Source organism: Anabrus simplex, chromosome 6 (genome assembly GCF_040414725.1).
Source record: "Anabrus simplex isolate iqAnaSimp1 chromosome 6, ASM4041472v1, whole genome shotgun sequence".
Taxonomy (NCBI): Eukaryota; Metazoa; Arthropoda; class Insecta; order Orthoptera; family Tettigoniidae; genus Anabrus; species Anabrus simplex.
This window is the reverse complement of record NC_090270.1, coordinates 127,252,020-127,277,676: the sequence shown is the minus strand read 5'-3', so window position 1 is coordinate 127,277,676 and position 25,657 is coordinate 127,252,020. Positions and strand designations below refer to the sequence as shown.

Sequence of the window (25,657 nt, the reverse complement as noted above, 5' to 3'; positions counted from 1 at the left end):
GATCTCCGAAGTTAAGCAACATTGGGCGTGGTCAGGAGTTGGATGGGTTGCCACGCGCTGTTGGTGAGGGGTAAGGGAATGGAAGAGCGGAAAGGAACTGGCCACCCTACCGCACGTAAACTCTGGCTGAGGAACACCTCTGCGGAGGTTCGGACCTGCATTCGGGCAGAATAACCCCTTAACTAGTTCTGGACTAACTCATATGTGAAGAAGTTATCCATGAATTTCTTAAATGATATCGACATTGTAAAATTATTATTATCATTCAAAGAATTCTGTTGAGACTCAAACAAGTGGAAAATCGAGCTCGATAGCTGCAGTCGCCTAAGTGCGGCCAGTATCCAGTATTCGGGAGATAGTGGGTTCGAACCCCACTGTCGGCAGCCCTGAGGATAGTTTTGCGTGGTTTCCCCATGTTCACATCAGGCAAATGCTGGGGCTGTACCTTAATTAAGGCCACGGCCGCTTCCTTTCCACTCCTAGCCCATTTCTGCCCTATCGTCGCCATAAGACCTATCTGTGTCGGTGCGACGTAAAGCAACTTGCAGAAAAAAGTGGAAATTTCCTGGTGCTATGTCTGGCCAGTGTTGTAATAAGGCATGCTAGTCAATCTCAAGTATAATAAATTCTTCTTGTGATAAAACATTAATGACTACTTATATTGCCTTATAAGTACAGGCCTACTCGGATAAACAAAGTTTATCTACATCTGCACGTCCTTCATCCGCACCTGCACCCGCGAATGGTTATCCGCGGATATTGTAAATATTCAACTACAATCCAAGGTATTGAAATGGATAGATATGTTAACATAATACAATAGGCCCGATACCGGGCACCAGATTGCCCACAATCACAGGTTTATGAGGGATTTTCTCTTGCGACAACTACCGACGTATTGACCTTTGCTCCTTCCTTCCATTAATTGCGGGCAGGAGCCAGTTAGGTTACGGTCAGATTTACGGTTTTACGGCCTCAAGACTCATACTATATCACCATTCTCCCATACCACTATCAAGGGTCGCCTAACCACAAGCAAAAAATAGTGTACTTGAGTAAACATTAATAAATTTCATTATTTAAAAATTATCAACAAAATTATCCGCACTGCCACGCAACTACCAAGACACTAACTTCTCTCGGATATATCCGTATACGGTCGGTAGATGCAGAGTGGGATTTTGGCCCTTGGGTTTCGTCCCTTAAGAGGCCACGGCTTGTCCGTGGTCCAACAGCTCTGTACTCTGACCGGCCAACCGAGCAAAGGAAAGGTGGCCACGGCTCTACCGTGGCTCTACGCCTCTGCATTCGGGGGACGGGACAGGGGCACAGGGCCGGACTTCACGCCTGGCCCCTCCCGTCGGCTGTCCTGAGAATGGTTTTCCGTGGTTTTCCATTTTCCTGCACTAAGGCGAATGCCGGAACAGTTCGTAGTATAGGCCACGGCCGCCCACCCCCTCACCTTCTCGGCACATCTCCTTCACCGTAACAAATCTCCCGGCCTGAGAGACGGCGTCACCGTCTAAGAGGCCCGCCTTCCCCTTCAGGGGAGGAATGAAAACGTTTAGTAGTAGTAGTAATATCCGTATCCGTGCAGGGCTCTACTTATAAGCTGCAGTATGCTGTTCAGTAAATGTTTCTTCTTCTTTTTCTACCGCTTTTCCCACACTTGTGCGGTCGCGGGTGCGAACTGTATCGCACATGTGAATTTTCCCATGTTTTACGGCCGGATGTCCTTTCTCACGCCAATCCTATATGGAGGAATTTAATCACTATTGCGTGTTTCTGTGGTGGTTGGTAGTGCAGTAAATGTTGTTTGAATATGAAGGAGATCACATGTTATATGAATATGAAGAGGAGAGTGTTGGGACAAACACAAATACCCAGTCGTCGGGCCAGAAGAATTAATCGGACGCGAATAAAATCCCTGACCCGGCCGGGAATCGAACGCGGGACCCTCCGAACCGAAGGCCTCAACGTTGACCATTCACTCAAGGAGCCGGACCTATTCAATAAATGCTTAAAGTAGGTAACTTAATTTTGATCAATATTATTCTTTTATAGACATTTTAATTTTGTTTTGAGCATATAATCTATATATGTCGAGTCTTGCAGTGAGTGAGTTGGCTACAAAATACAAGGCATGTAGCTGATGGGTTCCATCCTCTCTTTGGTATGCTCTGTAGATGATTTTCCATGAGATTTTCTTTTTTTCATAAGACAAATGTTGAGGCTGTATCTTAACTAAACAAGGTCTGATAACCTAGATGTTAGGGCCCTCTAAACAACAAGCATCATCATCATCATCATCATCATCATCATCATCATCATCATCATCTTAATTAAGGCCACAGCTTCTACTTCTCCAGTTCTATCCTTAGTGTCTGTTTGTGTGATGTTATAATGTGTAGAATAATAATAATAATAATAATAATAATAATAATAATAATAATAATAATAATAATAATAATTTATTTAAAAATATTTTAACAAATGTGTTAAAAGGATCCCAAAGTCTGGAGGGAAAGAAAACATGCTCAAAATGGTCCGAGGAGAGGAAAGGGAGACGTAGTGAGCAGATGAAGAAGCATTACAGGAAGAAGAAGGAACAACAAAGAATGGAGTATTGAAATTCTCAAGTGGTCCCTAGAAGATCCTAATGGAGAAAGAAAGAATAATGTATTTACTTTTTATGACATTCATTAGCGGCTTCCTGGCCGCAAAAGTGTGCTCGGTTCACCCGGCAGAACGTGAGTTCTTTTCCCCGTCAGGAAGTCGAAACAATTAAGAAACGAGCTTTCCAATTCCGGAGGTGCACATGGTCCTGAAGTTCACTCAGCCTACACCAAAAATGAGTACCAGGTTAATTCCTAGGGGCAAAGGCTAATAAATGAAGCTAATAAACTCTGAGTAAAGCAAGGCAATGCAAAGCAAAGCAAAGTCATCTCCGTACAGGCCATGAAGGCCCTGGGAGGGATGGAAGGCAATGGCTTCCACTATCCGTAACCTCGGCACTTGGTGAGGTAGACTGGTTAGCTCTAAGTTGTGATCTGTTGGAAAAACTCACGCAAAAAAGGAATGATCTCACCATACTACTCCAAAACATTGGACATTAAACTCACAAGATAAGCTGATATCGACCAGTACCCCATTATAAGAAGATTTTAACTCATTTTATTCATTTCACCAAAGTTTCCATCTTTTAAACATGCAAAATATGTACTTGTTTTAATACAGAAATGTACGATTCGTTAAGAGTATGTTAGAACATCAAGACCACGCCAGTGACACTTCACAAACGAACTTTTGATATTAATTTACACCTTTATAACTCCAATTTGACGTAAGTTTTATTACAAATTGTATCATTTAAACTTAGAAATAGGTCGTGTTTAAATTTAGAAATAAGTAGCGTTTTAACATTGTATGCTATTTTACCAAATTAAGGATATTCATGAGCTGAAGATGGCCTGCAGTAAAGGCCGAAACTGGTGTTGCAAAATGTATCAAATACATTTTAAAAAAGGTATTGATTAGGTGGGAAATCCAGCTTTATAATTGTGATTGCTTTACTCATTCACGCTGCAAATAGCAAGGAACTCTCTTCACCAAGCTTTTGCTTGCGAGACCTTAACGTTGTTGCCACTGATCTGAATTTCAAAATCTATCATTAAAAGCTTTTAGGGAGGGTCCTTACAAATGTTTGTTGATAAATCCATGGTATTCCATTAATGAATACTTGGAAGCTAATTGGCTTGACTTCAAGTAATTGTATTATAGTACTAGCAAGATACCCGTGCTTCGCTACGGTATTATACTGAAATTTATAGTTGATTGCTTATTGTTTTAGATATATAATCCGCCGAAATTCGCGATCTGACTCGTTTTCTGCGAGAATCCACCAAAATTCCCGGTCTGACTGGTTTTCTATTATTTTACGGCACGTTTCCTCCCATTTTTCAATCTTCCTTTCCAGCAATCGATTTCGTACTTACCGGGCTAGTCTCAGGTATTCCTCCCGGTCAGTTGGGTCCGTAAATCTTTGCCATCTTTTCCTATAATCATTTTTTATATGGAAAAAATCCTTCAGGAGATCCGCCGTGGTGTCATATTGGGTGCCTTGGCGGCACTGAACCCGCGGCCAGACTGCATTCTTAGTCATTACCCGTCCAGGAGCCGTTTCCACCACGGTCCGCACATTTGACGACGGACCGGAACATTATTATTATTATTATTATTATTATTATTATTATTATTATTATTATTATTATTATTATTATTATTATTATTGTTGTAACCAAGGTTGAGATTTACAAAACACAACTTTATTATTCGCTTCAAATGCAAAATACACTATTTACACAAATAAAAATGAAATTTAACTTGAAGCAAATGAATTAGGAATCTTGAGAAAGAGTCTATCTTTTGTACACTATATACAAGTTTACAGTATTTACATCCACTTCTATCTCGAAAAGATAGTCCTTGATATGAAAAGTCGATAGTCGAAAACTATCAGAAGTACTGACATAAATGTTTTGGAAAGTCCTTCCTTGCTGAGTTCATAAAAGCAAGTTCAATGTTGGAAGAATTCTTACTTGGCGAAACCAAGGGAGCTTGCATCAATTATGGAAATATGACGGTATGTAATAGTATGACTGGATATGGGCAGCGGAAGAGGAGCGGTGACCAGAGGTGAGACCTCGTACTGCCAGAAATTCAGTCCACCTGGTCGAAGCACATTTTCAAGAGGAGTAGCCTCCGTGCTCGACGTAGGGTGTATTCTGGAGCTGGACACCGGGGCAAGTGGGCATCTGGACAGGCTGGGAGTTCCTCTTTATAGTACACACACGACTGTTCAGGCACGCGCACTGAGGGCTGCGCGTCGAGGCTAGAAGAATGACACTTGGCGCGCGTGTAGCTGGCTGGCGGAGCGAGAAGGGAGCGCCGGACATACAACAATTATTATGTGTTGCTGGAATGGCTGATGACAGGAAAAACCGGAGTATCCGGAGAAAAATCTGTCCCGTCTCCGTTTTGTCCAGCACGAATGTCACATGGAGTGACTGGGATTTGAACCACGGAACCCACCTGTGAGAGGCCGGCGTGCTGCCGCCTGAGCAACGGAGGATCCTTATAAGTACATTAATAACAGTAAAATCAATTGGTCTCACCTCCGTCTACACCCCACCGCTGTTAAGTTTATTTACCGCCCCCCCCCCCAAATTAAAGGAATGCTTGTTTCTTTATGTTTAAGGGAGATTCCAAACACCAATGTTCACGTCTATTACCTTCAGTTTTGAGATATAAGTATCCCCATAAAAATAATTTACTTTTTTCACTTCATTTCACAATACTCCCCCCCCCCCCTAAGTGAATTTTCCTGCAAAACATACTTGTTTCTTTAATAGTAAAGGATCTTCTAAATACCAATTATCACGACTCTAACTTCTTCAGTTTTTGATTTATGTGTCCTCATGAAAGGAATTCAACTCCTTTATACTCTCGCCCTCCAAGATGGTTTCCCCACCAAAACGCGTTTTTCTTTGTTTTTAAAGGAGATCCAAAAACGAAGTTTCACGTCAGTAACAACTTTAGTTTTTATTAGATGTATGTATTCTCATACAATTAAGTCAATTAATTTTTCAATTCTTTCACCCCCCTCCCCCTTCATTGGATTTTCCGAGAATACATGTTTCTTTACTTTTAAAGCAGATTGCAAATATCAAACTTCACGTCTGTAACATCTTCATTTTTGAGATATCAGTAGCCTAATTAAAATAATTCAACACCATCTTCAGTCACTTTTACCCCCCCCCTCCACCCAAGTGGTATTTCCGAAAACTAAAAATACACGTTTCTTTATGTTTAATAGAGATAAAAAACACCACTTGTCACTTCTGTAACATGTTAAGTTTTTTTAGATATACTGTAAAAATTCTCATTTTAAAATTTCACCCCTTTTGAGTTCCCCTTAAGTGGAGTTTCCAAAAACAAATCACCTATGTTTCTTTACATTTACAGGAGATTCCAAACACCCACTTTTTACGCCTGTAACATTTTACGTTTCCAAGATATTCTGTAGATATAGTCTTCCAAAAAATTCACCCCAATTTGTCACTCCTGTTCAACCGCCATTAATTGGATTTTCCAAAAACTAAAAAATACGTGTTTCTTTATTTTTAAAGGAGATCCCATATACAAATTTTCAGTTCTGTAATATCTTTCGTTTCTGAGATATATGTATCCTCATTAAAGGCATTCAACCCATTTTTTACCCTTTTACACCCTTCCTATTGGGATTTTCCGAAAACAAAAGAATACGTGTTTCTTTATTTTTAAAGGAGATTCTAAACACCAATTTTTACACCTATAAACTTTAAAAGTTTTGAGATATAGATACACTCATTTTAAAAAATCACCCCCTTTTCACCCCCCCCCCCATTAATTGGATTTTCCAAAAACAAAAAAATACGTATTTCTTTATTTTTAAAGACGATCCGAAACACCAATTTTCAGGTCTGTAATATCTTCAGTTTCTGAGATATAAGTAGCCTCATTAAAGGCATTCAACCCCTTTTTCACCCCTTTTCACTCCTATTGCGATTTTCCGAAAACAAAAAAATACGTGTTTCTTTATTTTAATGAAGATTCTAAATACCAATTTTTACATCTGCAAACTTTAAAAGTTTGGAGATGTAGATTCACTCATTTTAAAAATTCAGCCCCTTTTCACCCTCCCATTAATTGGATTTTCCAAAAACAAAAAAATACGTGTTTCTTTATTTTTAAAAGAGATCAAAAGTACCAATTTTGAGGTCTGTAATATCTTTAGTTTCTGAGATATAAGTATCCTCATTAAAGGCATTCAACCACTTCTTCACCCTTTTACACCCCTTCTATTGGGATTTTCTGAAAACAGAAAAATACGTGTTTCCTTATTTTTAAAGAAGATACTAAATACCAAGTTTTACATCTGTAAACTTTTAAAGTTTTGAGATATAGATACACTCATTTTAAAATTTCACCCCCCTTTTCACCCCCTTAGCGGCGGAATATCCAAAAATCCTCTCTTAGCGAGCACCTACATCTTAATATGAGTCTATCCCCAAAATTTCATTTCTTTATGTCCAGTAGTTTTGGCTCGGCGATGATGAATCAGTCAGTCAGTCAGTCAGTCAGTCAGGACAAGTTATTTTATATATATAGATTTGTACACCACTTTTATTTAACTATACATAATTTTCTAAACATAATTTCTTACGTACCCCTTACTACTCCTAATATTACTATCCAAATTTCCATTCCGTCCCTGATGGGGACTGCGGGCCTCTTAGACAGTAACGCCGTCTCTCAGGTCAGGGAGATTTGTATTGGAGGTGTGATTTGCGGAAAAGGTGAGATAGGTGCGGCCGTGTCGTAGTGCAGGAGAATGGAAAACTACAGAAAACCATTCCCAGGACAGCCGAAGCGTACTTTATTCGGTCTAGCTTTTAAGTCAGTAATCATTGTTCTGGTAGTGTGGTGGAGTTTTGAATGTAATTGTTTTCTGTTATTTTGTGGACTAAAGCTATTGAATGTAACTGCTTAGTGCTGAGTAAATTACTTACTGACTTACTGACACTAGTCTCGGTCGGCGAGGAGATTTGAGTAGAAGTCGCTACCCAAGTTCCAAGGCCTCCCTTCTTAGCAGAGTAGACTATTGAGTCATGAGATGCATAAAATTCACGTGATAAGGTCAACTTTTTACCTCTACAATTGTCCAATTTTCTACCGTTATTGCTCTGAACAAGAACAACCCGAAACTAGTGTGTAAATATTACCCGAGTGTGTTGCATTGAACTTTGTTTTTGTTTACATTCTTGTTTATAATTTAGATTTGTACATTTTTAATCAAGGTAAATTTAACATCATCTCGTGTTTTATTATGCACAGGAGAACAAAAGTTTAGATGTCCCAAATCTCAGCAGATTCTGTTTCAGTAAGGTATAATCGATTTGTTTATTTAAATACACATAAACACACAAAATATAGCTGAGAATTTGATGCATTATAAAATAACCCTGAACACACCTTCAGAATTATTCCAAATTTTTGTTGAAGTGTGTAGAAGTAAATCTTCTTGCAACAAGTGATCTTTTCTTTAGAGTTGTTTGATTTTTTAATGTTTTTGTCAGCCGGTGGTAAAGGGATAAGGAACTAAATTAATTGGTAAATGAATTATCTGTTTTAAAACTTTAAAATTAAGTGATATAAGTGACACATCCTGTTCAGCTGGTTCACTTATGTCATAATAACATGTCACTTAGATCATTTTGCTTCTGATTACTCAAACATTTTGTTTTCTTAAAAACTGCTCTTTATTAACATGATTATAAAAATTAACAAACCAAAAGTAACTTAATGATAACAATATACCTTAAAAAGTATTGGCAAGATACAGAATGACTTCAAAAATTTTACTCAAATTTAATCAATTTAGAGGACAGATATTAGCTAATGAATACCGTTTGTCTCTTATCTTTACGATTAGTCCATTTTTTTCACAGAATTGAACTGCCTCACTGAAAGTGAGACATACCCGTCAATTGTAAATAACATTTTAGTTTAGAATGTACCAGTAGAATATAACCTATGCAAGTATACTCGAAATATTTACAAAGATAGACTTATATGAATAGTAAATTCAACTCATATAGTACTAATTACACACTTACATTGTTGATAACTTTTCACTCTGTCATGGATATTTAAATACATTATTATATCTGTGAAGGTGAACACAATATGTGAAAGAATGATGGAATAAAGGAAACGATGTATGACATTAAATAACTTGCTACTGGAGGATGAATTGAGATGATTTATGGCATGAATGATGGTTAGATGGAAAGGGCAAAGTTAGGAAAGTCTGCCATTTCCATATTAGAAAGTTTGTATGAATCACTGAAGATGACTGGGTTAATGTTCAAATGGTAAATTATTAGATGTACAGTAATCTAGGTATGAAGGAAGTTAAGGCTTGTTATGCTTGTATGACAACGTTTGCTTTTCTGCTACTCTACCAGATTTTATCGTACTATTAAATATTTTCAGTTTAAATCGGAATTTGCGCCGATGAAAGGTTACTGCGGTGAAACACTAAATGTCCGACAAAACTCTTTAACGTTATAAACATTTCAATAGCTCACATGCCAAATACTGTATATTGCGTAAATATCACTTGCAGAAACAAACACTTTCACTTTAAGTATCTGTATTTTAAGAAGATTTGGTTATAAAACGTACTACCACTCTTTCAGATTTATGTATAATGAATTTTTAAAAATAACGCATGTTATCTAAGTTTATTTAAGTATGTCTATCACCGAGCAGGGGCTGCCTGGTCGAGGCGGTAAAGGCGTACTCGTTTCGCCCGGAAGGACATGGGTTCGAATCCCCGTCAGGAAGTCGTAAAATTTATGAAACGAGATTTCCACTTCCGGAGGTGCATATGGCCCTGAGGTTCACTCAGCCTACACCAAAAATGAGTACCAGGTTAATTCCTGGGGGCAAAGGCGGCCGGGCGTAGAGCTAACCACTCTACCCCATCACGTGCCGAGGTTAACAATGGTGGAAGCCTTTACCTTCCACTCCTCCAAGGGCCTTCATGGTCTGTACGGAGGTGACTTTGCTTTGCTATCACCGAGCGGAGTGGTCGCACGCGTTGACGCGGTCAGGCTAAGGGGCCAGCTCTCCACTCTGGAGGCTAGTGGGTTCAAACCCTACCGTCTGCGTTCTGAGAGTGTTTTATTGTAGTTTTCCATTTTCACTTCCAGGCAAATTTCGGAAAAGTTCCTATTCGTATGCCGAGCTGATTACCCAATTTCCATTCACGTTCATTCATTTCATCTCCATTAGCTCCTCAACTGAGGGTTGGAGTCAGGAAGGGCATCCGGCCGTAAAGCATGCCATTTATTTCATCTCACCTCATCCCTGACCCCGCATCAGGAAACGGGACTAAGGAATAGATACACATTTGAGTATTTCTACTTTTATTTTTCCATTATATTTGTAAGACTTAATAATGTAAAGTTTCCTCCTAGGATTTTACAGCGTCCACACATCGTTCAACTGGACTCCGGTGCTGCATCCTCTGTTTCCAACCTATAATTTGTTCAAACCCTGATATAACATCTTCTTTAACTAATATTCTAAAAGAGATGCAATGAACGCATATTATAATAAATTAAATATAATGATATTCCCAGAAGAACTGATTCATTTCTAATAGGTCTGTAACTCTTTCTTCTATTCTATTTTCTGGCTTACATCCGGGTCACATTCTGATCATAAATCAGATTTCTTTAGCCCGTTCTGTTTCACTTTTACCTTCTAAATGCAACTTTCACTCATTATGTAAATCATCATCTATCTCCTTAGTCAAATTAACTTAAGGTATTTAACTGTTTTTATAAGAGAGAAAGCAGAGACAAAGGAAATTATGTTTTATATGTTAGGTAATGTGTTTTCATTTTACTTAGCAAGAGTGTGAATGCATTTTGTGACATTTCATCTTAAAAAAAGACATTTGAATGCCTCCTTGGCTTGTAAACTGCGGAAGTTACTACTCCTTAAAGAAGGAACAAGACATTTATTTTCTATGATTCTTAATCTCCACGAGTGAAGCTAATTCTTTTTGGATTTAAAACTATCCCTAAAATGTCTTTCTAGCTTTTAAAATTATGATAATGATAATTTTGGTTTTCAGTCTATACTGCAAATGATGTGAAAGCACTTTTTTGGTTTTGCATTTTGAAATATTCAGCGCTCTCAGAAAGAGATACGAATGTCTGTTGAGCTATATTTCAATTGTTATGATTGTCCTTTTCAACTGTTACGCTTCACAAACAGTAGTAACGCACCTCCCTGTGTTACTTTTAAAGTAGACAGCACCCGATGTGAAAAGCTATTCTATTTTACTGACTTTTATGAACGTTGAGAGACAGCTAATTTGTTGAAATTTTTCCTTATATCAATGCATCTTTTATTTTGTGCTGCATAGCGAATGATGCAACAACATGCAACAATGAAATGTCGTATGGCTTTTAGTGGCGGGATATCCCGGGGGGGGGGGGGGTTTCGGCTCGCCAGGTGCAGGTCTTTATATTTGACTCCCGTAGGTGACCTGCGCGTCGTAATGAGGATGAAATGATGATGAAGACAACACATACACCCAGCCCCCCTGCCATTGGAATTAACCAATTAAGGTTAAAATCCCCGGCCCGGCCGGGAATCGAACCCGGGACCCTCTGAACCGAAGGCCAGTACGCTGACCGTTCAGCCAACGAGTCGGCACATGCAACAATTAATGCGTTTGTCTCTCGATCGATTTTTTGTCATTTCGAAACTAAATAATTTGATATAACAGCCTTAAGTCATAAAGGAAGTGACATGCTACTGTTAAGGCTGTTAATCTACACGACAAGTGATGTGAATACCAGTTTATGAAATGAAAGTCACACGTAAATACTTTGTATGCACCTTGGGGCCCTTCCCTCACTCTAGTTACTGTAATGGTAAGGATGAGGATGAGGATACGAATTCTGAATAAGAATCTTTAAAACTTGCGACACTCTGGTGTTGCTGGCGAATATAAAGCACCTGAGTACAACTTTTTGGGCGTGGAACGCCACGAGATGACTAGAGCTTTCCTGAAAGGTTCTCTGTCGCACCCAGAACAGACACCCATTACTTGGAGGACCTCGCCTTCTGCAGGTTCTCGTGGATAATTTTCTTGGGCTTTACCCTTGGCCAGCAGTACGTCCTCTGGTAAAGACAGTGGATTACTAAAATCTGTAGTCAGACCTAGTCCTAATCCGGTTACATCTTCCAGCAGTGTTTGTGGTATCTGACGCTTAGCCTTAATACCTGTTGAATTCTTTCCTCCAACTTCGTTACGTTTAAAGAGCTGGTGTTGCTGCAGATCAGAAAATGCAGCTGTTAATGGAATAGGCAAAAGAACTGGTACTTGTTCCCCTACTGGCCTTACATTTCCAGCCAGCTGCTCGGCCACGCGCAAGTTTGGTGCTAATTGTCCACCTACCAGAAGTGGATGTTGGAACTGAGGTACCGGTGCTGGAGTTGAAGGCCTTTGTCCGTTGGCTGGGTTAGTCTCGTAGTGGTTGCCATGGTGATGCTTGTGGTCCTTGTGAGCCTTTCCAGGAGCCAGGGCTGCAGAGTAGAGGTAAAGGTGTGTAATCTCTCCCAGCATACCTCCAGAACCTTTAGGTGATTCTGGTCCTTCCAAGAAACCACCGCCGACTTGTCTCTGTTCCTGACCTGACAGGGCCACACCACCTCCAGGAACTACGTATCCCACCAACTGCAAGAAAAGATGCACATAAATATTATACATACATACATACATACATACATACATACATACATACATACATACATACATACATACATACATACATTATCATTATAGACTGTTATGCCTTTCAGCGTTCAGTCTGCAAGCCTCAGTGAATTTACTAAACGTCGCCACAATCCTCGATTTGCAACTAGTGTTGCGGCCTCATTTAGTTTTATACCGCTTTAAATCGTTTGAAACCGAGTCTAACTATCGTCGTCTTGGTCTACCTCTACTTCTCTTACCCTCCATAGCAGAGTCCATTATTCTCCTAGGTAACCTATCCTCCTCCATTCGCTTCACATGACCCCACCACCGAAGCCGGTTTATCCCTACAGCTTCATCCATCGAGTTCATTCCTAAATTAGCCTTTATCTCCTCATTCCGAGTACCCTCCTGCCATTGTTCCCACCTGTTTGTACCAGCAATCATTCTTGCTACTTTCATGTCTGTTACTTCTAACTTATGAATAAGATAACCTGAGTCCACCCAGCTTTCGCTCCCGTAAAACAAAGTTGGTCTGAAAACAGACCGATGTAAAGATAGTTTCGTCTGGGAGCTCACTTCCTTCTTGCAGAATACTGTTGATCGCAACTGCGAGCTCACTGCATTAGCTTTACAACACCTTGATTCAATCTCACTTAATATATTACCATCCTGGGAGAACACACAACCTAAATACTTGAAATTGTCGACCTGTTCTAGCTTTGTATTACCAATCTGACATTCAATTCTGTCGAATTTCTTACCTACTGACATCAATTTAGTCTTCGAGAGGCTAATTTTCATACCATACCCATTGCACCTATTTTCAAGTTCCAAGATATTAGACTGCAGGCTTTCGGCACAATCTGCCATTAAGACCAAGTCGTCAGCATAGGCCAAACTGCTTACAACATTTCCACCTAACTGAATCCCTCCCTGCCACTTTATACCTTTCAGCAGACGATCCACGTAAACTACGAACAGCAAAGGTGAAAGATTACAGCCTTGTCTAACCCCTGTAAGTACCCTGAACCATGAACTCATTCTACCAGCAATTCTCACTGAAGCCCAATTGTCAACATAAATGCCTTTGATTGCTTTTAATAATCTACCTTTAATACCATAGTCCCCCAGTATTAAACTTTATAAGACTTTTTGGATTTATGTCGTATGCATAATACAAAATATCGACATTCTAATAAAGATGATTATTATTTGGGCTTTTGGACTTAAGCCCTGTCAAGAAAACAAGGTGAAACACTTTACGTTTCGCAGAGAATTTTGCTCCGCTTCTTCAGAAGAAAATCTCGGCTGTCCGCGAGGAAGACTTTGACAATAATGAGGGTTTGACTTTATGAATGCTTTACCATTGGAGTTGTAGTGGTACGCGCATTCGTCACCAGGTGGCTCGCTGTATGCTCGCACAGCGCTCCAAACGGGAGCTGATGATAACATTAAGCTCCCATTAAGATATTCTATCACACCGTGTGTGCGTGAGAAGTAACAGAGAGGACATTATAAGAATCAGGTACGAATGTTGTAGAAATAAATACGAACTAATAAAATAAAATAATATGCAACGAAAGACACCAGGACAAAATAGAACAGAGTTGAAGAATGCTATTATTTTTTTTTCTATTTGCTTTACGTCGCACCGACACAGATATGTCTTATGGCGACGATGGGATAGGAAAGGCCTAGAAATGGGAAGGAATCGGCCGTGGCCTTAATTAAGGTACAGCCCCAGTATTTACCTGGTGTAAAAATGGGAAACCATGGAAAACCGTCTTCAGTGTTGCCGACAGTGGGGTTCGAACCCACTATCTCCCGTTTACAGGATACTGGCCGCACTTAAGCGACTGCAGCTATCGAGCTCGGTAGTTGAAGAATGGAAAGAGTGTGTACGGAGAAAACCAGAGGACGATAATGATGTGTGACGGGGTGGGAGGCAGAGGGGGGGGGGACATAACCAGTGTACATAAGTCATGAAAGTATGACGCTTAACACACAACACATGTCTTCAAGTACGGGCCGTGAAAGCATCAATGTTAACATGATTATCATTGTTATTTTAAGTGGCCACACATCGAAACATCGGCCCCTACTGACAATACGTTTGTCGTGAAAACTGTGTTTCGTGGACCTTAACAGACACCTCATCTATCTTCTTCAAAGGGAATTGAATAATAATAATAATAATAAAAATAATAATAATCACCGCCTCCGTGGCACACGTGGCAGCGCGCCGGCGTCTCACCGCTGGATACCGCGATTCAAATCCCGGTCAGTCCATGTGAAATTTATGCTGGACAAAGCGCAGGCAAGACAGGTTTTTCTCCGGGTACTCCGGTTTTCCCTGTCATTTTCATTCCAGCAACACTCTCCATTAACATTTCATCTGTCAGTCATTTATCATTGCCCCAGAGGAGTGCGACAGGCTTCGGCAGCGGGCACATTTCCTAACCTCGCCGGTAGATGGGGGCTTCATTCATTCCATCCCTGACCCGGTCGAATGACTGTAAACAGGCTGTGAATTTTCATTTTCACCGCCGTCTCAACCATGGGCAACAGCTAAGTGGCCTAGTAAGTGGTCCTGAGAGTCAGAATACCAGTTGCAATGTGACGGGAGTGGGTATCTCGGACATATTCTGAATCATGGCCCTCTTTGTGCTCAGGTGGCTAGGACTATAAAATCCACCGGTGGATAGGATTGAGACGGCGGTGATAATAATAATAATAATAATAATAATAATAATAATAATAATAATGATTTTACGTCCTAATAAACACTTTTATGGTTGTGTAAGAAGCATAGGTGTTAGAATTGAATTTCACAGCAGTGCCTTTGCGTGCCATTAAATCTACTGACACGAGGCTGGCGTATTTGCGCATCTTCAAATACCACCGGATTGAATGGGGATCGAACCCACCAAGTTGAGGTCGGAAGGCTAGCCCTCTTCCGCATAAGTCACTAAGCTCGATAAAAATATGTATTTTAAATCCAAACGTATTCTTCACCTGAATGATAATGTGGCTAGTTGCTTTACGTCGCACCGACACAGACAGGTCTTATGGCGACGATGGGACAGGGAAGGGCTAGGAGTGGGAAGGAAGCGGCCGTGGCCTTAATTAAGGTACATCCCCAGCATTTGCCTGGTGTGAAAATGGGAAACCACGGAAAACCATCCTCAGGGCTGCCGACAGTGGGATTCGAACCTAATATCTCCCGAATACTGGATACTTGCCGCACTTAAGCGACTGCAGCTATCGAGCTCGGTGAATGATAATTTTGCATTATGTAATTTATTATCTTAAACTTGTCTTACCACAAGAGTAAAATGTGGTTGAGGATACCAGACCGCAGGCTACTTGTCTCAACCTAGGACACTAATCAGGTCGCCGAGGAAAGCTAATTAAATGAGATGATAAATGATGAGTAATAGAAGTTGAAACACTGCATTAACATCTAATTTTGGAACCAGGAACTAAAGAGCCATTATTATTTCCGATAAATATATTATAATTGTTGCCTTAAAGAACGAAAATTACGTCATCGACCTAACAGTTGAATTCACACCACACATTATTTTGAAGTGGTTTCGCGTGCACCTTACAGGAAGTCGGTAATTTTCCAAGTATTAATCAGTTTCTTATTGTACGTTTAGTGTGCACATCTCTCCCAACGATAATTTTACCGTAGTGTTACTGCATATTTAAAGCAAATGCAAAAGTAATACACCAAGAAATAGTTGAGAAAGCTCACAATGTTACATAAATAAGATATTCTTGTAAATAAAATGATGTCTCGTTCACGCCACAAGTGATAAATTGAAAAAGTAGTCTAATGCCAATCAGGGTACATTTTCGGTTGTTCTGTAGTCATTCTTCTTTCAGTTGAGTGAGTATTGGAATTGCTGCTTAATTATAAATGTAGTGAGAGGTAAGATGTACAATATTGGAGCTATTTCTAGTAAACTCTGCGTTTTAGTTAATCTTACGATGTGTAAAGGATTATTGTAGTATAATTTGAATGCTTGTCCAACCCTTATCTCGTTTCTTTGTGGGGTCGGGTATGACGTGGGATGAATCTTCGTAGCGAGTTTTTACGACTGTATTCCCTTCCTGATATCAAACTCATCAAAGGAGTTAATGAGATGAAATGAATGCCACGATATGATACCAGGAAGGGAGAGGGTGAAACCCTGTGCCGGAACGTAGCCTACTCCTGTTGAATAGCACCAAGGGGTCCGACGAAGGCTTAACGTCCCCATCTGACGGACGAATCGCCATCAACAGCGTCATATACCCTCACTCCATATGAATACTGTGGAGAGGTTTGGAATTGAATCCAGGCTTTTGGCACGCAATTTAGTGATTAGAAATTATATGCAACCTCTGGTATCCTGCCGGGCAACATTCTGTTTGTGATGGTTTTCCGAGCAATGGGGCTGGAACCAGCTAACGACGGTGTCAGACCATTTAGACTTGACATCTTATAGATGATAGCCACGAGGCGGGCTATTGTACTACAATATTTTGAATTAAAATACAGTCTATATCTAACTCATTTAGTCCGAAACCGGCTTTCGGAACTTCATTTTTCATTTGTTGTAATAAAAAATGTATTCTAAAATCTACATTGGTGTGTCGTCAAGATTTTACAATGTTGCTGAGTATAATTAGTCTGCAGATCAAAATGAAGTTAAAAATAACATATCTACATCAAAAAAAGGTTTGGATAAAATGTTAGATATGTCGTGGGGATATAACTGTGTTTTAATTCGATAAATTGTATCATAGCCATCAGCACTGTATAAGAAAATGACTTCAACCTTTCATGCACATCTGACAGGCGGGTTGCCTGTAGGTTGGGCGAACTCATGAAACAGTCGCGTAGAAATAACACAGTAAACCAGGGCGCTGAGAGTTGGACACTCAGGACAATTTTTCTGATTCCAATCAGAGATCATAGACTGTTACTAATTTAGAATTGTGCGCAAGAGGCCTATCAAAAGCGACTAGTTCAGCCGTGATTAGAATATAGCCTCTATCACATCGGAGAGATACTTCTATTATTATAAGTTCTGATTGATGGATTGTTGCGTTGTATGAACAATGTCATTTAATTCACAACCCCGGGAAGTGGAAAAAGTCCCACTCCTGAAAAATGGGATGTAAGGTTGCGTGAGATGTCGTGAAAAATAAACGTAAAACTATAAGGCTCGCGAGCTACTCGATACCATTGCTACCACTTTTTACACTGTAAGACCCCGCACAGCTGCATGTTTGCTTAACACAGGTGCAAATAATTGCTGGCTACAATTTTATGTATACTTCGCAAAGGCCAGTTTCTCCTCCCCTTCTTCTTTTTGTTATATTTCTTCTGCTGTGTGTGGAAATCGAGATAGATATCAAAACCATCTGGCAGAACGCTTCTCAACAAATATATTTACGAACACTGATTAACCATTTCGCTTGACAACTTCACGTAACGTTGGCGTTACTGCCTAAGCATCGATCATTGTTCAATAGCTGCTGACGCTTCCATGCTTGATTCATAGTATTCAAAAATTCAAAATCAAGAGGATATTAAAATATTTATGTTTCACGGCCTAGGATGAAATCTAATATTGAAGACGACACAGACACTCAATCCCCAACCGGGCTGATAGTCGAACAGGAAATCTCTTGGACAAAAGGTCAGTATGCTAACCAGTTATTCACCGATCCGGAAATGTATCCACTATTCTGCTGCTAACTCTGTTAACTCTTGAAAATCCACAGCATATTGCCTGTCAATCGACCGGCCCCATCTAGCGCCGAGGATAGGAAAGTATGCTGGCGAAGCCTGTCGCACTCCCGTGGGGCAATGATTAATGAACTATAAGTTGAATTAAATGGTCGTGGAGAATGTTTCTGGAATGAAAAATAGCAGGTGAAAACGGAGTGCCCGGAGAAAATCTGTACCATCTCCACTTTGTCCAACACAAATCTGATATGGAGTCGTCGGGGTTTGAACCACGGACCCCATCTATGATGGGCCGGTGGTCTGCCATCTGAGCTACGAAGGGGAAAATTATTCCTTCTGAAGTGTTACATTTCCCATTCCCTCCGGGATTGTCAGTTGGCGCTCCCCTTATGCTTTCTGAGTGCGCAATACTTTTTGCCGTTTAAGTTAGGCGTCACTAAAAAGAATTAGGCGTCACTAAAAAGAATTTAGTAGCTGGAAGTTGTTTTTCTTCGAAATAGTCCGTATTTACATATGCAGATATTGCGATTGTTTGTTGAGGATGATTATTTAGTATATAATAGTCAAAGTGAGTGAGGTAGGAGGTGGTTTGAGGTAGGGAAACACAAATTACTTACCCTGTTGTGAAATCCACGTCCCACTCGCTCTGCATTGACCCAGGTTTGCCATTCTCCAGTCTTACCATTCCAGGACTGACACGAGTGGTACCAGCGATACAGACGGAATGGATAGTTCAGTCGGTAGAAGGTATGTCCCATGACAGAGAGGCTGAGGTAACTACTGCGCTGAGAGTTGGACACCCAGGACAAGATGGCTCGTGGTTGATCACCCACTGGAATAATAATAATAATAATAATAATAATAATAATAATAATAATAATAATAATAATAATAATAATAATAATAATAATAATAACATTTAGATAAGCCAGTTCTCCACCCATGTCCACACAAAAATATTTCAAAAGCTAGGAGGCTTAATGAAATTGCATTATCGTAAAGAGTTCATACTTTTTATTACTTTATTCCATTTTAAGAAAATATGTCTGTTCAGTATGAAATCTTGGATTTAATAGGGGTGGAAATGAGGGAGTGATTACAAATAATAACAAGAAATCTAAAAACTAGACCAGCTCTGACTTTGCATGCAAGTTTCCCCTCATCTGTAAATATGTAAGAATATTCTGTGACCGAAAATTCACTCGGGGACTTTAACATAGGGAATTTCGCGTAAACTCGTCTGAAATTGCAAAATAAATGCTTCCAACTCCGACTTAACTTTCACACCCTAAAAATAATAGTTTCCCATCTAACAGGCTTTTGCTCTTACCATTTTCAAAACGCAAGAACAGTTCTTCAATAGAGCCGGTATCTCTTCATGCGCAGCGATAGGTTGCTCTAACCAGAAAATAAGTTTCAAGAAAATTTGAAAACTTCCATCGTAAGAGTGAGAAACAAAGCTATACCAGATAATGAAAAAAATATTCACCAAAAATTGTTTTATGAAAACAATTCATTGGAAGTCCACTTCCTTCCTTCCTTCCTTCCTTCCTTCCTTCCTTCCTTCCTTCCTTCCTTCCTTCCTTCCTTCCTTCCTTCCTTCCTTCCTTCCTTCCTTCCCCAAGTTAGATGAATTAACCAATGAAAGTTAAAATTGCCGATCCAGCCGGGAATCCAACTCGGGATCTCTAAGATCAAAGACCAGCTCGCTAACCGGACATATTATTCCGAAATTCGCCTTTTCATCATATAAATAACCACAAAAATGATCCGCTTTTCTATCATCGTCATACAAATGGCAAATCGCCACTTTGGAAGGTCATACTAAACCAATTCATTTGTGAAATGGTATCATAATAAGTATTATATTTTGTTGTTCAATGCCACATTATCTCGTGTATGTCTACGGCCGCTGTGTGATATGAGGGGACTAGGATTAAGGAGGTATCAGCCCTGGTCTTAATTAAAGTACAGCCGTGGTACTTGCTTAGTATGAAAATAGGAATCCTCGGAAAACTGTGTTCAAAACTGTGTGGACTTCGAATCTATCAATACCCCGCCTGCAATCTTACGACTATCGTGTAACCAGTTCGCTCAGTAATGAAATAACAATATCGGTCATAGGACTTTAAAGAACATTAATTACCAGTTTTGAAAATATCGTGTGGAAACTAAGCCAAAATCTTTTCACGTTTCGGGGCCTCCACCCGAATCTCCTGGCTTTCTCTGAATTAGCAGATTTTTTGGTGGAGAGACTTTCTGATGGTTTATTTAGTAAATCTTCATCAGTAGACTCTGTAACGCATAATGCGACAATTAAGTTGAAAATAAGACTCAGTCGAGGTGCGTATTCCTTCCGATGTAGATATTAGCGCATTATATCATGGGTTCAAGTTACTCAAATGAAATATTTTCACTTCAGTCTGTTAGAAATAAACAATATTCCTTCCTATTTTCCTTTATTTACTTAACAACAAGGTGAAGGTTTGGTTCTTAATTGAATTTTTACACTCTATAGCATTACTATCATTTTTGATATTCTATATCAGGAAAATAAAAAAATATGTTCACTCTCGATGGAATACTCCGCCAAGGGACTTCATGCACCCATCGTTACTGACAAATGTTTGCCTTCATGGACAGTACATCACAACGCACCTTTCACTCACGGCAGGCGTTATTCTCAATTCGTAGCAATGTACCTGAAAGAATAACTGCGGATAATTATCAGTTTTGTTCTCAGAACATAGGCATATTTTTAGAAATATCAATTCTATTACTTGAGAAGACATGCACTAGCTGTTTAGAATCGGAATATTATTAGAAATATCAATTCTACTACTTGAGAAGACATGCACTAGTTGGTTGGATTGTAATCATCTCCAACGAATACTCTCTATCCCGTACTTCCCAGCTATAGGCAAGTTTGCATAGAACACAGGGGAATAGCTAAGGTACAGCTGTTGCATTTACCTGGTACGAAAATAGGAATAGGATCTGTCGATAATACAATCCTTCCAGCGGGTGCTTAATGCGTTACTAGGCATTGAAAGACTAACTTCTTGTTTATCTTGTTTAACCATTCCTTCTTATTAGTAACTGTTCTTCTCAGTCACAGATTATAGATCTCACATTCCACAACAAGTTCAGGTGCCATTGAACTGCTCATTAACTATTACAGCTGTACATTGTAGTTAGTCAAGTTTCAAGTCTGTCTGGTGAGCTATTTAGCCTCAATTTGCTACTAACACGGATTGAAACGTATCAGATATACTCGGGTCTGCAGTACGATCTCGAACCGCTAATACACATGTCATCCAGTTTACATCAGAGCACATTTCTATTGAGCCATGCTTGTCCCAGTTCTGGTTCATAGTTCTCTCCAAATTCAGCTGTCGAACACGATGTTTACGCAACAGTAAATTAACTTGACCTGTGATTGATGATGAAATGGCAATGTCTGATCTGATTCTTTTATTCAGTTATTGGTAGCAGAGACTTTAATTGCATATTAAAATACCGTAAAATGAAATATTCGTCTTAAAATACTTGAGTTATTAAACCTAAACTTTCTTTCCATACTGAAAGAGAAATTCGTTCTGTGCTGGTTTTGTGGTTATGGAGAGACATCAAGCCTTCAGGCAGTACGACAGAATAGTATGTCTTCTCTCAAAAGCCTCTGATCCACTTTCTCCAAAATTACAACTTGGTGTCTAAACTACTTTTCTTAGCCTTCGGCTAAAAGCTGGTCATTCCGAATGTCATTCGTATTCCAAACATTAATGGTTGTCCTAAATAATGAATTACATAACTAATTTACGTTTTTGATGCCAGTGATCTATCTTGCAACAGTTGAATTTGGAATAGCAAGTTGGTGTATGGTGTTGCAACTCACGTAATTATATGGGTGTAGACTGGATTATGTGAGATACGTAGAGTGACTTAAGTTTAGTTTTGTCAAGGTCCAAGCTTGTCAAGCGAACATTTAACCTCAAATTGTCATTATCATGGGTGTGAATTCCGAAATCGAACCACTGTGGACGTGCTTGCCAGTTTACATCACAGCACCATTCCAATGACCCACGCTTGACCTAGTTCTGTTTTTTTTTCTTTGCTAGTTGGTTTACGTCGCACCGACACAGATAGGTCTTACGGCGACGATGGGACAGGAAAGGGCTAGGAGTGGGAAGGAAGCGGCCGTGGCCTTAATTAAGGTACAGCCCCAGCATTTGCCTGGTGTGAAAATGGGAAACCACGGGAAACCATTTTCAGGGCTGCCGACAGTGGGGTTCGAACCTACTATCTCCCGAATACTGGACACTGGCCGCACTTAAGCGACTGCAGCATCGAGCTCGGTAGTTCTTTTTTAAAGTTCTCTCCAAATTCAGTTATTTGTTTCATTGATGTTTTGGAAGTTTTCAAGTTTACGACTCCCTTAAACGAAGTTTCACATTATTATTATTATTATTATTATTATTATTATTATTATTATTATTATTATTCAATTGATTCAATAGATTTTAAGCCACTAGTATGCTGGAATTTTTGTCCTAAGAAGAAGTTCTTTAACATGCCATTATATCTACTGTTATAGATCTCTCCTGTTCATGCACTCTTGAGTGACAAGCAAGTGCATTAAAATACAATCTTGCAACCTTCAGCATAGGCAGTGAGTGCCTAACCAAAGACGCTTTATCAGTAGACTTAAAATGGCGTTACGTTGTCCTGGATTTACTACATTGTAGAAAATAACTCTCAGTGCTGTCTAGGATCCCACGTAATGTGCATTATAACTTGACTCCAGACTATGACAATGTTCGGTTGTAAACCCGAGTGTGTGTCAGATCTAAACTGTTTTTCAATAGATCTTCCAATCAGTATAATAACTGACTGTTATTGTCAGTTTCATCCATGGTCATAAAAAATGCCGGATTACCAGATTTCTGGGGAAAATATTCCTTCACATCGGCGTCTCCAAAAGCCCAAAAAGTAATCAATGGGATGTAAAACAAATTATATTATTATTATTATTATTATTATTATTATTATTATTATTATTATTATTATTATTATTATTATTAGCGTATTCTCCCAATAATGGAAGACGTTAAGCAAACAACTCAATCAAGCTTTCTTTGGGTTCTTCTTGTTCTTCCAATAGGCTTTCATTCTCTCGGACAAGGCTTGTTTACGTTCTTCCGACCATTTCGGTCTGCACTGTTTTTGCTTTGGTTGCTCTGATGTAACTTCCCACTTGTTGACTTTGTGTCTGAAGGTGTCTCTTTCTAAAATGTCTGTTGCACATATGTTTGCGTTTTTGAGGTCCTTTCGAAGTTCGTCCAGCCAAGGTGTTGAATTCTTAAGTGAGCTAACATAATTTAATATTCTTTTTGACAGTCGATTTTCTAGTAATCTTGTGAGGTGTCCAAAGAATTTCATTCGTCTTTTCTTAAAGTCAATTTCAATGTTTGAAACTTTTTTCTGTTGTTTTGATTGATTGTAGCCTGTAACCATCTTGGGTAGGCTATATCTTGCTCCTAGGATTTTCCTGATGATCTTCCTCTCTTGCTTTTTTATTTATTATTATTATTATTATTATTATTATTATTATTATTATTCCTGGATATGTAATATGCCTTAGTTCATACTTCTTCATTTGTTTTATTGTTTTCGTAGCCTTCTGTTTTGTTTTGTTTTTGGCTGCGTGATGTATCATCTCAGTATCTCATGTACGGATTTTAGGCGGCGATGGGCTAGGACTAAGAAGGAAGTGGCCGTGGCTATTACTGAGTAACAGCCCGAGTATTTGCTTGGTGTGAAAATAATAAACCATGGAAGACCATCTTCAGGGCTGCCAATGGTAGGGTTCGAAATAATCTTCGGAATACGCGGCCCGTATCACGAAACCAACCCGTCGGTAGCATTCTTTGGCCACACTATTATTCCTTGAGGATTGTCCAATAAACACTTTCAGAAGTTCATTAAGAAAAGTATTTTAACCATTAATTCATTAAATACTTTCCTAGACCATAACAGCGTTTCCTTTTTGTATGCATGCTAACTCTCATCTTCCTTTGACTGAGCGGAAAATCTTAATTTCTAGCGTACAATTGTAGTTTCAATTTTGCCATACTTATAACAGCATTCCATTGTGCAGGTTATAATGAACAAGAGAAAAAAGAATGAGCTAAGTGGTTTTATTTAACGGAGCAGAGTTCCAGTGCCGGAATTAAGCTCGGGTGCACTTTCGCCACTTTACTTTCACTGAACTAGGGAGGCAGCCAATTGGAAACTGTTCGTGCTTCATATTTGGATGCTTAGTAGAGTTATTACTTTCTTATAATGAGAATGTGACAGATTTTTATACTCAGGGCACAGGTATCAACAGTATCTATATATTTCAACTTTTCATTGAAAGCTTCTTAAATTGCTCACTAGTTAGCCTTGTGTGTACAGACAGATATATCGAATCAATGTCTAAATAACAGACCGATTTCACCGCATAATCATCCCTAAATTCAAGAGACACATTAATAATATTTACTTTTTTTTTACAATTTGCTTTACGTCGCACCGACACAGATAGGACTTAATGGCGACGATGGGACAGGAAAGGACTAGAAGTGGGAAGCAATCAACCATACCGTGGCCTTGATTAAGGTACATTTGCCTGGTGTGAAAATGGGAAACCGCGGAAATCCATCTTCAGGATTGCCGACAGTAGGCTTCAAACTGACTATCTCCCAAATGCAAACTGATAGCTGCGTGACGCATACTCGCAGATACTCGTTCGGTTGTTAACATTTATGAATAATAATAATATTATCATGAATATTACCATGCATAATTGTTATGATTATTCTGTTAGTGGTTTTACGTCCATTAACTACTTGTACAGTCTTCGGAGATACCAAGGTGCGATAGTTTGGTCCCGCAGGATTTCTATTACGTACCAGTAAATCTACCAAGACGATGCTGACGTACTTGGAACTCTTTGCAAGCCCACCGGACTGAGTCGAGATTAATCTCACTAACTTGGGCTCAGAAGGCCAATGCTCCTGTCGTCTGAGCCATTCAACTTGGCTGCGCTATTGTATGATCATTTATCATTGTTTATCGCTGGTTTCTCTGAGGACATACGATAGTATCACCCCTAAATTCCTGAAAGACATACAGTTGTGTACCCATAAGAAGTTACACCAAAACAAGTCATATGCGATATAAATCTCAAAATCGTCATTTTTTACATTTACGAAAGTTTGTGTCTAACGTCCAGAATTAAGGTTATGGCCACTTCCATCCCAGTCCAAATCCTTATCGGCTTATCCTTGCCGAAAACGTATCTGAGTTTTTGTGACGTGTACCCGCCAGAGAAGACTTAAAAGTGTCAATAAGTCCAAAGCTGCGTGTGTCCTATGTGTATGACCCAACTGTCCGGTTCGAGAACAACACCCAACAGAAGGTCTATAAAAAGAATATATATATGTTGGGTATTCAACCCGAAGGCAGGTTTGATCCTCCACAAC

At 39.4% G+C, this 25,657-nt stretch overlaps 2 protein-coding genes across 13 annotated transcripts in view; one reads left to right on the top strand and one right to left on the bottom strand.

Annotated features, from left to right (window-relative positions):
* The window catches only part of LOC136876182 (coiled-coil domain-containing protein AGAP005037), a 1,087,707-nt gene that overhangs the window by 479,472 nt on the left and 582,578 nt on the right, over positions 1-25,657 (top strand). The gene's annotated exons all lie outside the window — the stretch shown is intronic.
* Positions 11,600-25,657, bottom strand: part of b6 — a 29,122-nt gene continuing 15,064 nt past the window's right edge. Inside the window, exons 2-3 of the mRNA XM_067148934.2 lie at positions 18,749-18,963; positions 11,600-12,364 (exon numbers count right to left, since the gene is read on the bottom strand). Of these exons, the coding sequence (XP_067005035.1) occupies positions 11,600-12,364; positions 18,749-18,963 (980 nt within the window). The remainder of the gene's footprint in view (positions 12,365-18,748; positions 18,964-25,657) is intronic.